The sequence below is a fragment of the Lissotriton helveticus genome, chromosome 3_1 (genome assembly GCF_964261635.1).
Source record: "Lissotriton helveticus chromosome 3_1, aLisHel1.1, whole genome shotgun sequence".
In the NCBI taxonomy this organism is placed as follows: domain Eukaryota; kingdom Metazoa; phylum Chordata; class Amphibia; order Caudata; family Salamandridae; genus Lissotriton; species Lissotriton helveticus.
This window is the reverse complement of record NC_136061.1, coordinates 395,955,279-395,970,301: the sequence shown is the minus strand read 5'-3', so window position 1 is coordinate 395,970,301 and position 15,023 is coordinate 395,955,279. Positions and strand designations below refer to the sequence as shown.

Here is a 15,023-nt window from a genome sequence, read left to right as displayed (position 1 = left end):
CTCATGTTACAAGGTCCTTATATAAACCATTCCGGCATTCCACTGTGTTGTGTGTCAAACTCGTGGATGGATGTTGCCTGTTCACCCCCCCCACCCCCCCCCATCTCTAATAGACCAGTCATTCGCAATATGCCATCTAGCGCATCTCTAACATCTGAGCGTCTTATCCGATATCTAGCCTCATTGCGCTTCAATCTAGAGGAGTTAGGGCCGTGCTATCCAAAGTGTCGCCCACCAACGCTTCCAGCCTACCCAGTTATAATGATCAATAAGGGCCTGAATTTGCTGCTCAGCCTAATCCCATGTTATCCGTCTCATCTAGCTTTTAGAGTTGTGCGTATACCCCATCAAATCAGTATCAAACCTTAGTGAGGTCTAATGTCTGTTAGCCTACTCGTCCAGGCTCCCTCTGCGAGCGCCTTCGCCGGCATCTGAGTCTTTACGTCATGCGCTGTTCTGCTTGGACCATCCGTTGAGGGCTTTCTGCAGCAGATTGGGATCCGTGAAGATCTTGGATTTTTCTTGCCTGTTCACTCTAAGACGTGCTGGGCAAAGCATTGCATAATCAAGATTCTGTTCTCTAAGTTGTTTTTTCAAAGGTGCAAACTGTTTTCTCGCTTCTTGCACCCGTTGAGTTAAATCAGGAAATAAAGATATTGTGGAGCCCTCATGTTTGGAGGGTTCTCTTCTCCCTAGAGCCTCAGCCCGATCCCTATAGTTCAACAATTTGGCTATAATAGGTCTTGGTGGGGCTTCAGGCGATGGCCTTGGGCCTAGTGATTGATGGGCACGTTCCACGACAAATAGCAGTTCTTCCACACACATTTCCATGTTGCCCATACTGGTAGGTTCTGGAAGGCCTATAATTTGTATGTTACATTTTCGCGACCGAGCCTCCAAATCTTCTGCCTTGTCTTGAAGGTTACTCAGTAGCTTGCCCATCTGTCTTTGCTCATCTCTGTCTGGACTTCTTCTACTACCGTCACCTTCCTCTCCGTCATGTCAATCCGCTCTGCTTGATTGTCTAGACGTTCCGTCATTCGATCCATCCGGTACGCTAAAAAGTCTATTTTGCAGTCTATGGAAGCCAGGCTCTTCTGAACAGCTGCGATAATTGTGCGTAGATCTTCTTCCGCTATGTCCGCCATTTCAGCTTGCGCAGTAGCTGCACCTCTAGGGTACGGCTCCTTTTGCCTTCATCTTTCGTTAGTCAAAGTTGGTTTTAGGCTGAGTTTTGTCTACTTTACCCATGATCTCCTCTTCGCTTCGGGTGGTTGTGTATACGCTTGCTGCACTTATTAACCACCAGTACAGTATTCTTGCCTCTCTGGGTAACAGCACTCGTGACCAGCAGGTGCTCAGGCAGTCTAAGGGGAACACCTCGTCCTGTGCATCTGTGTCTTCCCAGGTGCTTTCACTATACGTTGTAGTTTGATAGCCTGATAGTGTTGGCTGTCTCCCTCACAGCAGGGCTAGACAAGCAATCCAGCGTGGGGTAGTTGCGCTCCTTATTTTACGTTTAAGTGTCTCTGGTGAGCAAGCACGTATACAGGTTATAGTTGTGCTATAAATTAAGGGCAAGTGGAGTACTCTCAGTGCGCTCCCCTACCCACGTGACGAAATGGTACCTCAAAGTCCAACTGTCCAAGCGACACTGCTTCGCTCTCTGCTCTGCCGCTGCTCTGCTCCCTTTGTTTGATGTGCTTCAGTCTCCTCTCCTTGCAAGCCGCCGGGGCCTCCAGCTTCACTCTTCACACATAGCCCGCTTGCTACACCGAGCCGCAGCTCTGACTGTCACCGCGTCTGCACTTACAACTGCTGTCTCAGCTCAGGTGAATATCAGGACCCAATAAGTCCAACTCAGCCGGCCTTTCTTTCTGCCTCTACTGCTCAGGGCGAATGGAGCCATGCCGCAAACTCCTCAGGGCCCGCCGGTGCAGTTAGATCAGGTTTGCTCCGATCGCGTCTCACTTCCCTCTGTGCCGAGGATTCTTTAATAGGGCAGCTATCAGCTGGTTGCTCCTTACGCTCCGCTTACCGCAGGGCTTCCGGCTTACTGGTAACTCTGGTCGGGTCACCCGCATATCTCTCCACATCCGCTGTTTCTGGCGTAGGAGGGCAGGGCCCGCAGCCAATGAATCACCCCTCGCTACAGCAGCCTTCCCAGCATTCACCCCCAGGATTCCTCGGCTCACTGTCCTCCGGCGCTGGAACCAACGCACGCACCTGAGCCTCCTCTACGTCAGTAGGCCGGCCAGTGCCGTCTCTGCAGCACTCGATCGTTGCGCTCCACCACTGCGGCCCGCAATCTGCTTGCTCAGTAGAGTGTGTGTTCCTCTACTTCAGGGTGTCATTTCAGGTCAGTTTGTGCGTCACAGATTTTGGACGGGGACGCACGACCCTCCCTTTTGGATGGGGTCGCACGACCCTCCCTTTTGGACGGGGTCGCACGACCCTCCCTTTTACATATTAAAAAATCTGTGTAGGCCATGTCACCCACAAGGCAGAGTGCATGGTATTTACAAGTAGGACATGTAGAAATTTAATGTTTGCATTCCTTACAGTGACTAGCACGCAAAAGCTGTATTTCACTGTGGGAGGCCTAGCGGGCCTGTAAAGAAAACTAGTGTAGATTATCATCCTAATACTGTGTCTCGGGAATCAGGCTAGCTAGAAATTTAAACAACTATTTTGTGATTCTTTCATGAGGTAGGTAGTCACCCACCCCAAATAATAATCCAATTTCCTACAACAGGTTGTATATGATGCACTAAGCATACTGGATTGCAGAATTTGATATTTTGCTTTAGTTTATTTAAATCTGTACACCGAAGCAAGCAGTTGCCTCATACCGAGGAAGGGGGTGCTAGAGGGCGCCCGGCAAGATGGCTGTGTATTAGTGCAGCTCTGCCAGTCGAGCCAGCAACCCGACCATTATCCTGTTCCCCGACAAGGCAAAATTACCCATCTGGTGAAGTAAAGTGCTGCAAATTGATCGGACGTTGGTTGGATCGAGTGGGGGCCTTGTTATACGGGCTAAAGCGGCCGCGGAAGGACGAATTGGCGGCTGCAAGTGTCTGCTAAGACCTCTGGCAACGTAAACTAGGGATCATGGCTCCTCAGGTACTGACAGCTGGTGTGAATGCGAGGTGGTGATTGGGGAGTCAAGGGGCAGCCGGGCAGATATCGGAGCTTCGAGAGCAGGCAGTCAGTGACTGCAACCGAGGCTGGAGATTCGAGACTGCACGAGGGCCGCAAGGCGCAGCCAGAGGGAGCAAGGAATTGGACTCTGGCTCCCCCGCCTCTGAGACCAGAAGGGCTGATGGAGGCGAGAAAATAAGCTGTAGAAACCGCCACACTGCTGCCGCCTTGATGAGGCAGTGCGCATCACGTAATCGCCTGGAAGGGCGAGCGGCATTTGCATAAGTGAGGCCGGTGCTGCCAGAACGCAGGAAGGCCTTAAAGTCGTAGCTTGGGGGCCCAACAAGAGAGAACAGACGCGGACCGCTGATCCCCTCTGGTAAGAAGGCCTGCTTGGGGGTGGAAATGTGGCGGCGGACACTGCTGCGCTACATTTATATTTCTGAGGCTGACTGTAGGGGCATAAATATCGCTGTGAAGTGACAGACCTGATGGGAAGGGGCGGTGGCCGCCTAAATGCTGGAACATTGAAGAAGCGGATCGGCTGTTGCATAGTACGACTTGAGACTGAGGCCTGTTGCTCGAGATCCCAGAGACAACAGGGTTAATGTAGTGACTGAATTGCTGCATGCAGGTTGAGATCTGGAAGTATCGGGCATAGATTGTGTGGCATTTCAAGGTAACGTGATCGATAAGATATCGTGCACCACCTCACTACATTGCAAGAACACCAGGGCGGTTGGAGTGTGCCTGTTGTACGTTAATTCTGTAAGCGAGACAGTACAGATCGTGTTGCATAGGATTGTGCAAGATGGGCAAAGCATATAAATTGCTGCTGCGCCTCACATTCATAGCCAGTAGGACGCAGCAAAAAGCAGCATCAGATTCAGGGGCAGAGACCTTGTCCGATACCACCCCTACATTGGAGTCCACGCTACTTGTGACGCAGCATAGTCTGCAATCCATCGATGGGAGAATTGATGCGTTGAATCTGCAAATGGACAATATGGCTGCCAAATTGGACAAACAGGGTGCCAGGCTGAGAGGTGGAGCACCGAGTCTCCAAGGTAGAGGATGGGTTGCAAACAGTAACAGACAAAAAGGTAAACATGGAAAGAGTGCTAGCAGTTATACAGGCTAAGTACGAGGATCTGGAGGCGAGGTCCTGGAGAAATAATGTAAGGATTATGAGGCTACCAGAGCCGACAAACGTTGGTAAAAGGGAGCGGTTTGTGGAGAAGCTTCTGAAAGATTTTTGGAACTGATATTTCCCCAATGCTGGTAGTGGAACGCGCTCACTGTTCTCTTGCGGTACGCCCAAATCCTAGGGCCCCGCCTCACCCCATAATTGCGAGACTGTTGAACTATCGAGATGCAATCCTTAAACTAGCTCAAGAGAAGGGAGAGATTACGCATCAAGGAAACAGTTTAGCATTCTTCCCAGATTTTACCACTGCAGTACAAGCCGCTAGGAGAGAATTTATCCCGACATAAAAATACTGCAAGCAGAAGACATCCCTCCTGTATGCCATGCTTTATCCTGCGCGTCTGAAGATTGGGCCGGTGGGTTCGTCCAAGTTTTTCACAACTGTTGGTTTTGTATTTGTCACCCCGAGTGGGATGGGTATGCTCAGACGTGAGTCCCATGCTCTCCACACCACTGGAGTCAAGCTATCCTGGCTGAAGACGGCTGATAGCCAGAAACCGGTCCTAGGATGCTTGATTCCGGTCCTGGAAAGACATGGCTTGGCAGTTCGGCTGGACTGTTTCCATGAGGCACAGGGTCAAGGCTGATTTGCATATGGCCATGTCTGAACTGGGGTGGTGTGGAGTGCAAAAAAACTATGGATTGGATTTAGGCCCAGATCTCTGTACTGGGGTGAATGTATGACATTGTTCTGCATTCTGTCCATCAACTGTTGGTTTTGCATTTGTCAACCCGAGTGGGATGGGTTATGCTCAGACGTGAGTCCCATGCTCTCCACACCACTGGAGTCAAGCTATCCTGGCTGAAGACGGCTGATAGCCAGAAACCGGTCCTAGGATGCTTGATTCCGGTCCTGGAAAGACATGGCTTGGCAGTTCGGGCTGGACTGTTCCCATGAGGCACAGGGTCAAGGCTGATTTGCATATAGCCATGTCTGAACTGGGGTGGTGTGGAGTGCAAAAAAACGATGGATTTAGGCCCAGATCTCTGTACTGAGGTGAATGTATGACATTGTTCTGCATTCTGTCCATCAACTGTTGGTTTTGCAAGTTCTTCACAAATACACAAGCTGCCATGGAGCATGCGAGAAGCTTAAAGAAACGTAGAATGGAACCCTCTGCAGGACCAGATGAGGAGGAGCAATGAGGTCTGAACTGTGATCATGGACTCATGGACTGTAATTGCTGTAATGGGGCTGATGTGGAATTGATATGCTGTCCTGGGACTCACTACATATGTGTTGTACAATGGCTGGTTGGATAAAATATGAACGAGTTAAGGTATGTAATACAAAAGGGATAGATGACACCAGGGAGAGAGAATGTGAAATGTCAGTTTGTATAATGATGTTATCCTTTATTACTTGTTGGATAGACGAGGACGCTGTTTAGGATATTAGATTAGCTCGACCACCTCCCATCTACAACGGGAGGCAGAAAGCACTCTTGTGTCTCCAACTGGGAGTACCCCAAATGTTTTTGTGGGTTAATTGGGCATCAGGCTGTTTAGTTAACACAAATTGCGGTGCCTTTTGCAAGTTGTGGGTGCTGAAGTGGGTGGGGGATTTGGGGGGATACATGGCGGACTCTGGGGGGAATTGATGTGACGTGCTTTGTTCTTATGCTTTGTCTGCATCGGAATATCTCATGGAATGGAATGTGCAAAATATGATTGTGCGGATCTGGGTGATTGCATTAAGTTAATAACATGAAATGTACGAGGGCTAAAGAACCACAAAAAAATCCAAAATGTGTTCACCTTTTTAGATAGACCAGATGTACAGATTGCATGTCTCCAGGAGACACATTTAACTAAACCTAACTAATTGAAGGTGGATGCCGCTCTGGGCTTGGATGAAGATCGCTTCATTCTTCTCATATTCAAGGGGAACAATGCTTTTGATTATAACAGGAACTCCATATACGTTCATTAAGTCTGAAGTAGATGAGCAAGGGAGGGTTCTTTTAGCACTGGGCAAGCTTGGAGATAAATTGGTACTCCTAGTTAATACTTACATGCCCAATATTGATGACCCTGCATTTTTCAACGATATATGGCGACATATCGCATCCTACCCGCCATCGTGGCAATGTGGGGTGGGGATAGGAATGTGTCTTTGGACTCTAGGTTGGACCGCTCTACTAATGCGTATGGGCGAGGAAAACCGGTTGCAACGATATTGGGGGAATTGATTGATGCAGAGGGGCTAGTGGATGTATGGTGGGTCAGTAACCCAGGTGTGAAGGAGGGCACATTTGTATCAACAGTGCATGGTTCATGGTCTAGGCTGGATTACTGGCTAGTGTCCAAGGAGGCGGCTTCTTGGACTCTGTTAAGCATCTTGCTCTGACGCTTTCCGATCCCGCCCCAGTGTTATTGGTACTGAAGGTGCTGACGTGTAGCAAACCTCCATTTCAGTGTGACTGCAGCCAACTTCCCTCACAGATAGTGTTTCGGGCCAAAATAGAGGAGGCAATTGGCAACTTTTTCTCAGAAAATGAGGGCACAGTGGAAAGTGTAGGCACACTTTGGAAAGCGTTTAAGGTCACCATAAGGGGGGAATGCATGGGCGCCCAAGCAGGAGTGTTAAAAGACCTGCGAAACAGGATGCAGGTATTAGTGGATCGAATTGGCAAGCTAGAATGTGACTATGAAAAGAACCCTAGATCTGTCACCCTGGCCCACGTACGGGAGTTAATCACAGAACACAACGAAACGGGGGATCAGGAGATACTGCATAAGTCCCAGAGGTCCAGAGCAAGGTATTATGGCGAGGGAGGGAGGCCTAGCCGCTCATTAGCACATAAACTAACATTACCCAGGGAACAGGAAGACATTACAGATTTGTAAGATGAAAGTGAGGTGTTTCTGCACTCTACCCCTGAGAGAGGTAAAATTCTTGTTGACTTCTATTCAAAATTGTATGGGACCAAGCAGACCGCTTCGGGTGATGCGGTCAACAACTATCTCGAAGATGTTGCTCTGGTGTGGCTATCGAATGGGCAGCGTGAGTACTTGACCCAACCGTTTGATGTAGAGGATGTTAAAGCGGCTATAATGGCCCTACCCACATGTAAGGCGGCTGGAATAGATGGGCTGCCCAGTGAATTCTACTAGGCCTATAGGGAAGAGCTGACCCCGTAATTATTGAAGGTGTATGCCGAGGTGTATGAGACAGGAATACTACCCCTCACCTCCCTCAGGGAAGCCCTGCTAGTTACACTTCTAAAGCCAGATAAGGTGGCTAACCAATGTGATTCATATGGACCGCTATCACTGATCGCATGTTGGCTGCAACCGCTGATCCCCAAATTAGTTCTCCCTGACCAATCGGGATTTGTCCCCAAATGACCAACAGTACATCATCTCTGTACAATACCACCTAGACCCTGACACCCCAGCAGTGGCGGTATTACTAGATGCCACAAAAGCTTTTGACTCGTTGCCATGGGGGCATATGTTTGTGGTGTTACAAATAATGGAAATGCCGCCATTCTTTTTTAAGTGGATAAGGCTATTGTATACCGAACCACGCGCTAGGTTGCGAGTCAGTTGCTGGGTGACTGATTCATTTCCAATCTGTAGGGGTACGCAGCAGGGATACCCACTGTCGCCGACGTTATTTGGCCTGGCATTAAAACCTCTGGCATGCAAAATCCGTCCGAAGCATGCAGTCGCCGCACTAGGGTTCAGACATCACCCATTAGTCATTTAACTCTGTGCGGATGATATGTTACTGTACGTGCAGGACCCAGCTACCCATTTAGCGACTTTGCTGCACGAATATATTCTGTTCGAGCGACAATCGGGTTTGAGAATAATCTGGGCGAAATCTACCATCCTTCCATTAACAGACAGTACGCTACAATTCCAGATGGAATATCCATTATCCTGATCTGTGGACCCAGTGAAGTATCTGGGTGTGTGGGTGCACAGAGATCTGGAAACGATACTAAAAATGAACTATGGGAGGGCAGTGACAGAAATTACGGAGAAAATAGCACACTGGAAACGCTTGCCGCTGTCACTGGCAGATAGAATTGCTGTGTTAAAAATGACTGTACTACCTAAGCTTCTTTACTTATTTATTAACGTCCCAATAAAACTTAATGTAGCATTTTTTTAAAACACTGCAGTTCTGTCTGCTGTCATTGGTATTGGCTGGTAAAAAACTGAGATGTAGCTGGAGCATGCTGACCTTACCATTCGAACTTGGGAGGGTTTGAAGAAACGTATATCTGTGCGCTCAGCCACAGTTTGTGCATTTCTGGTTTTTCCCCACAAAAATATCTGCCACATCTGGCGGTGGAGGAGGACACGGCACATCCAACACCACTGGCAGCTAGAATATTATATTATTGTGAGGGAAGCCATAGGAAGGAAATTAATCCAGTCAGGTGCACTGTCTGTTCGTGGAGCGCACTTGCCTCTCGTGCTGGGAGAGACCTCATATATGCATCAGACATACCTATTGATGCCCACCCGGGAATCTCGGAGCGCAGGGCATTGGAGGTGCTGCAGTCAGTAGGGATTATCAAGCTAGGGGATATGTACAGAAACGGCCCTTTTATAACTAAGTGATTTTGAAGCAGAAAAGCCATACAAAGCAATGTATGGGTTTATATATGCCAGGCTGCGTGTGGCGATGCGCTCTGTAAGCCCGAATATCCCACAGGAACCAATTGGGTTAAAGGCGCTACAGGCTGTGTTGAGTGGTGGTGAAAGTAGTGGACTAATCACGAGAATGTATAACACTTCTCAACGTGAGAATGAATGGTCAGGTTCTTCTGCATTAGATAAATGAAACTCTGTGCTTGTGCTCCCCGGGCCCCCAGGAGAGCTGGGAGGTCTGCTGTAAGCTAACTGGGAATTTGACTGCTAACTGCAATCTTCGTATTAGTTATTTGAAATATCTGCACCAAGTTTACTATATCCCAGCACAATTGAGGAAGTTTGGGCTGCGAGAGGACGCTAGATGCCCGAGATGTGGGAAGGATATGGTGGATTTTATACACCTAGACTCCGAGTGTGCTGCGATAGCAACGTTTTGGCGGAGAGTGGTACTGATACTGACTGAAGGGATATCAGAAATTGTCAACTGCACGCCTTAGATATGTTTACTGGGATATCTAAAGGGACTCAAGCCGTGCAACCGGCGCATAGTTGCTATTTCCACTCTATTTGCTAAGCGAGCTGTAGCTATGCATTTGAATACCAGGGCTACCCCAACACTTATTAAATGGATTAGAGATCTTGTTTTCTGTAAGGAACAACTGAATGCTTATGCAGCGGAGCTGCCCAAGGTCTCTAGGCCTAAAGAATTTTGTGCGCCATTCACTATGTACCTGATCAGCCACCCAGCTATGATGTAAATGAGTGTACGAAAAAATGCCAATAAAGCTCAATGTGAAGCTATTAATGGACACTGCACTGAAGGAAACCGTTGAACGGGTATTGTTTTGTATCTTTTTCCTGAGGGGTCTGCCATTTGGGATTGGCCAGGGTGGGGGGTAGAGGGCTGGAGTTTATTATAAAAAAAGTTTTTTTTTAAAAGACGCTATATATTTGGTGATTGTAGTATATTGATATTATAGTATGAGACTATTAATGTCACTAATTGTAATCTTGATTCAAATAAAAATATTTGTAAAAAAAAATATTTGCCAGATACCATAAGGCAGACTAGGGCATGTTGTCTTTTTCATAGGTCTGTGATAATGGGGACCTAAATCCCAGGTAGTTTTGGGGGTAGGCGGAGAGAGAGTGTGTGTGTGTGTGTGTGTGTGTGTATGTGTATGTGTATGTGTGAGAGTCTGTGTGTGTGTGTGTCTCTCTCTGTGTTTGTGTGTGTGTCTCTGTGTTTGTGTGTGTGACCGTGTTGAGGTGCAAGTGTACTGGTTAGATTGCTCCGACAAAGAGAAATATTTTTTTATTTTCTTTACATTTGGAAAGATGATATTGAGCTTGAGTCTTTGTAGGGCATTTTAAGTTGAGATCTTCATAACCACTAAGAACCAAGCTTGAGGTGATTTAAAAAGCCATGTCTTAAATTTTGTACAGAAGACTGATGAGCAGGGTATGGTTCTAAGCTTGATGTAGAGGGTCGTTGGTTCAAAGCTTAGCTGCAAGGTAAGAATGGACATTATATCTAGAATTTGTTACGTATTCTGCTTTGTGAGTGATACATAGAACTTTGAAGATGGACCGTTGCTTTACTGGCAGCCAGTGAGGTTACCTGAGGTGGTGAGAAATAACGTTTTGTGTGGAAGACTTAAGATGAGATCTGGTGCGTTATTTGAAGTGACACCAATAAGTCACACAATCCTAGATAGTTTCCATAATCCAGTCTAGATGTAAGTGTGCCTGAACTACTAGTAGGTAAAGATTAGCAGTGTAAAAGTCTTTTTCAGGGTTCACAGAACGGTGAAGTAGATGGTAAGAGGTTATTTGTTTTGCAAACGAAAGATTTTGATCAATGAAAAAGTCAAGGTTTATGGCACAACTAACTTCAATAGGCTTGGGGCCTAATTCAGTTGGCCACTAAACAGACGCCCAAGTTAGAGATGGTTTGCCAAAGTCTTAATTCCTCTTTTGCTGGAATTTGGATTCAAATAGTTTTCTATCATTTACTGAGCTGCAGGTGACGTTTAGCTAGACAACTGACCTTCAATGACCAGAGGATTGTTGGATGAGGTAATAATTTGCGTTTCATTCGCTTATGTGGTTTTGAAACCAAAACTGCACACTAATGGGCCTACGGTGGAAACCTATATCTTAAATAAAATGCAACTCAAGGAAGAGCCTTGTGCTATCCTACTATTTAGTGAGGTAAGACTAGAGAAAAAGGAGGCATTGAAACCGAATACATTCTTTTCTTCAGGAAAGTATAGAGGCTCTAAGAGTGAAATTGCTGAATCTTAGGTTGAAAAGCCCGAAGAGGAGGATGGATGGCACAATCGCATCAAACGTGGTTGATCAGTCCCAGAGGATCACTGTGACAAAGCCACCCTGATCCAGGGTCATTGTGATATTGTCAGTAGCCACTAGGAGAGTTCTTCAACACAACAATAGGGCCAACTTTAAGCGAAGCAGAGAGCCGACATGGAGTCTAAAAGCATTTCAATGTTGCAAGAGAACTTGCCGTCCAAAGGGAATTATAGTCCCCTAAGCCACAGAAAAGGCTGAAAGGTTTAAGAGCAAAAACCAAGAGAAAATTGGTTCTTAGTGAATCGAAATTGACTCTGTTACCTTGTAGCATTTAGATATGAGCACCTGAATTAGTGCAAGGGCAATAATCATAAGATCGTCACACACACACACACACAGAAGTCATTTGTCTCTTATAGACAAGAGAAGGCGCAGTGAACATTCCTAATTAGAATAGATCCATGACCTTCTGGATAGTCTGAATAACTGTGATGCCATGTGGGATAGCTGATGCAAGTTTGGGGGCAAAGCTCTCACGGAGTCAGCTCTGTCAAAGACAGCGCCCAGTTTGTATTCCACCATGAAATCCTGCAGATATATTTGGTTTTTAGGAAGAGACCAAGAAGCAGTTGTGAGGCTTGATGTTCTCTTTGATAGAGGATTATATCCCCATAGTCTGTGAAAATTAGGAAAAAAATGGGAGGGTTGGTGATGGGGGCGGTGCAGCCTACCTGGAGGAGGGACGTAGCTTAATGGAGGGAAATGAGGGAAAAGAGCTCTTGCACCCCTTACCTGGAGAATTAAGGAGCTCGGCTCTGGAATAATGCTTTGACCGTACCACTCGAGGGGGGAGAAATGCAATTAAGGAGACCTCAGTTTGGCTGAGTTGGTGGCCTCGTTGCATTTGTTTGTGGTAATATTGAGAGTGCTTGCCCGGTAGTAAATTGTGATTATTTTAGGATGTGGTGGGAAGAGATTGTTACATCTAGTCCCTCTTGGTTCCTTCCTCCCTCCCCTTCTCCAGCTCTCCCTTGGTTCTGTCCTAGAATGTTGGAAGTGAAGGCAGCTTTGGAATGTTGACAGACTGCCTTTACTGACTTTGCCTGGCACCAGCAAGCTGAGGGTGCGTGTTCCACAAAAGTTAATAAAGCAGTTTCACTTACCTTCTGAGTGGATTCATTACTACATTTTGGCAAAAACCGAAGGGATGCTGTTACATTGACATATACAGAGATGCAGGTGGTTTTAGAATCGGGTCAATCCTAGTAGGGCTGGGTTGCTCACCCGTTGCACTTATTTAATGCGGCTTCCTCCTGAAGTTTAACTATTTTCACTGACATCTACTGTGATCTTCATATGAAGTTTTAATCTGTCCAAGGCTATCTCAGCCTTCCATCGTTCATGGTTGGTAAACTTGAGTACCTATACATTTGATACGGTTAGTACCGGCTATTTACATCATCTGCTAACAGCAGGTGCGTTATGTATGAATAGATGTATAAAAGACCGTTATTAATATAGTTTATGTAAGGAAATTTTATACCGTTTCATAAAATACTGTGCCCTCAACTGAGACATCCATCCTTGCCTTTCCTCCCGCCCCCCCCCCCCTCCCAATGCAGAGTTTAGCTACCTGGTTTGCAGGATGGATATTTCAGCTTATCTCGCCAGACGTATAGATTATTTGACAGAGGGCTTTAAGATGAAGGATAGGCTTTGCGTGCATGCATTTGCTGTACATATATTTCTTTTGCCTGATTTCCTTGGCAGCCATGATGGATGGGATAGAATATTGCCCGAGAACCCTGCAGTTACTCATCTGTTATGGCTGTGTCACTGTATGGTTTTTCCTTGCTTCAAGGCAGCCAGTAATTTTGAAGTCTTTCTGAGAAGTGTGCCTTTCAGGATGATGAACTGTGCTTCAAATTGGGTTTGACGTTTTGCCCTGTGTGCGGTCCGTGACCGTTATTTTGACGGTGAGCTTAAACGAGGGATTTCTTCAGTTTTTTGGTACCACTTCACTGCTAACATTTCTGTGCTTGGTGATTCACAGGACAAGGCCCGCAACCAGCAGCTCCAGCCGCTCCAGCAGCTGTTCCTGCAGTCAACAAACCTTTCCAGCAGAACGGCACCCCGTCAGCAGGTGAGATGCTGCTCAGCGCCTTGTGATGCCCGAGCGCTGTCAGGGTGCCGCGAGTGCTTGTATGTCAGTCCCACTGCAGTACTGGGCAAGTCGAATGTTCTTGCAAGGTTGAGGCTGGTGAAGTGTGATAGCCGTCATCGGATCAAATTAACTGTTTGGGGTATTTATTTAAAATTAATATTGCTTCCCATTGATCACCCTCACACTGCCTCCCCACTCGAGGGCTGAACATTTTTAATGTAGAGGCTTTACTTTTAATGTAATCGTGAAAAGAATTTGCTTAACATTTTTACTATGATTATATCAATGTACATCTGCAGTACTATCGGTTGCATTGTGCCAACCGATCTCCTGTCCAGTTTAGAACTCTGGAGCATCGTATGCTTGCAGAACTTCATCGTATATCCCTTAATTGTGCATTTCTGTTGGGTTGCAATCTAGAACAATTTCTAACAAGCGATCTGATTACAGTCTGCCAGTTAAATCAAGCTACCATGGGAAAGTATGGCTATGTAATGCCCAGTAAACCAAATGGATATAGTATTATAAAGGACTTGCATTTATGTAGTGCTTTTCATTCCCTTTGTGAGGGCTATAGCTTTGCCAAGGGTATGTTGTGATCTTGAACATTTGTGTATGCGCTCAACACACTCAACCATTCTACTGTTTGCACAAAGCCTGTGTCTGACTGCATGCATTGCTTTGTCAAAACATTCCTTACTTGTCTGATCTTGGATGGAGTGCAACACTGTTGCGCACTGAAATTTACCACATCATAGGGTGGTTTGTCCATACTTCCTCAGTCCATATTGCTTCCACGTTCCTTGGATGGTCATATATAATATTTTGTGATTCCTGAAATTATATTTGTGTCCTATTCACCCTGTGCAGTCTGAATTATTGGTGTGCCATTGCCTGTGTGCATTTCCGTTCTGAATGATCAGTAAATAAAATGATTCAAAAATGGAAAGAAAAAGGCTTTAGTTGAATGTGGTTGGTCGAGTTGATGATTTCTGGCTGAAACTTAGTGTTGGTGCAGTCTCTGAGCCCCTTATTATGGCTGGAATGTGACCTGAAGGCATGTAGCTTCTGTGAAGAGCTAGATGTATCGATGTTTTACGAAACAGAGCACTTTTTGAAGAAATCTGTCCCTCTGGCTTGAATTAAATTGTTTGCTTCTAGTGGCTGATTAGGTTGAGGAGTCTCTTTAGGCGCAGACTCCTAGTGATTACCCTTGAGTTTAGTGCCATTTTCACTGGAGGCAACTGGGCTCCACCGAAAATTTGATTAATTCCTGTCCCTGAGCAGACTATTAGCTGTTTCCTGGTGGAGGGTTTCAACATTTGCTCTTCTGCTTATAACTGTATTGCTGTAGTAATTGTGCCCCAGTCTTCACTAAAGCAAGATAGTGTGGTTTGATAAATACAGCTGAAAATTTATCTGGGATTTCAAGCTCCATAAAGTAGATTTGGGAAGCAAGTGTAACGGTCTGGGTCTTATTGATGAAAGGTTGTCCTGGAGACCCTTATCAACATAGAAACGCTTCATGATGAATACTGCAATGGGAGCATAGGAGGGTTTTAAAATTCAGTCACGATTTGGGGA

General features: G+C 46.3%; 1 protein-coding gene across 1 annotated transcript in view; it reads left to right on the top strand.

Moving 5' to 3' along the window:
* Positions 1 to 15,023, top strand: part of RPA1 (replication protein A1) — a 251,759-nt gene that overhangs the window by 94,754 nt on the left and 141,982 nt on the right. Inside the window, exon 6 of the mRNA XM_078680149.1 lies at positions 13,329 to 13,418. Within this exon, the coding sequence (XP_078536275.1) occupies positions 13,329 to 13,418 (90 nt within the window). The remainder of the gene's footprint in view (positions 1 to 13,328; positions 13,419 to 15,023) is intronic.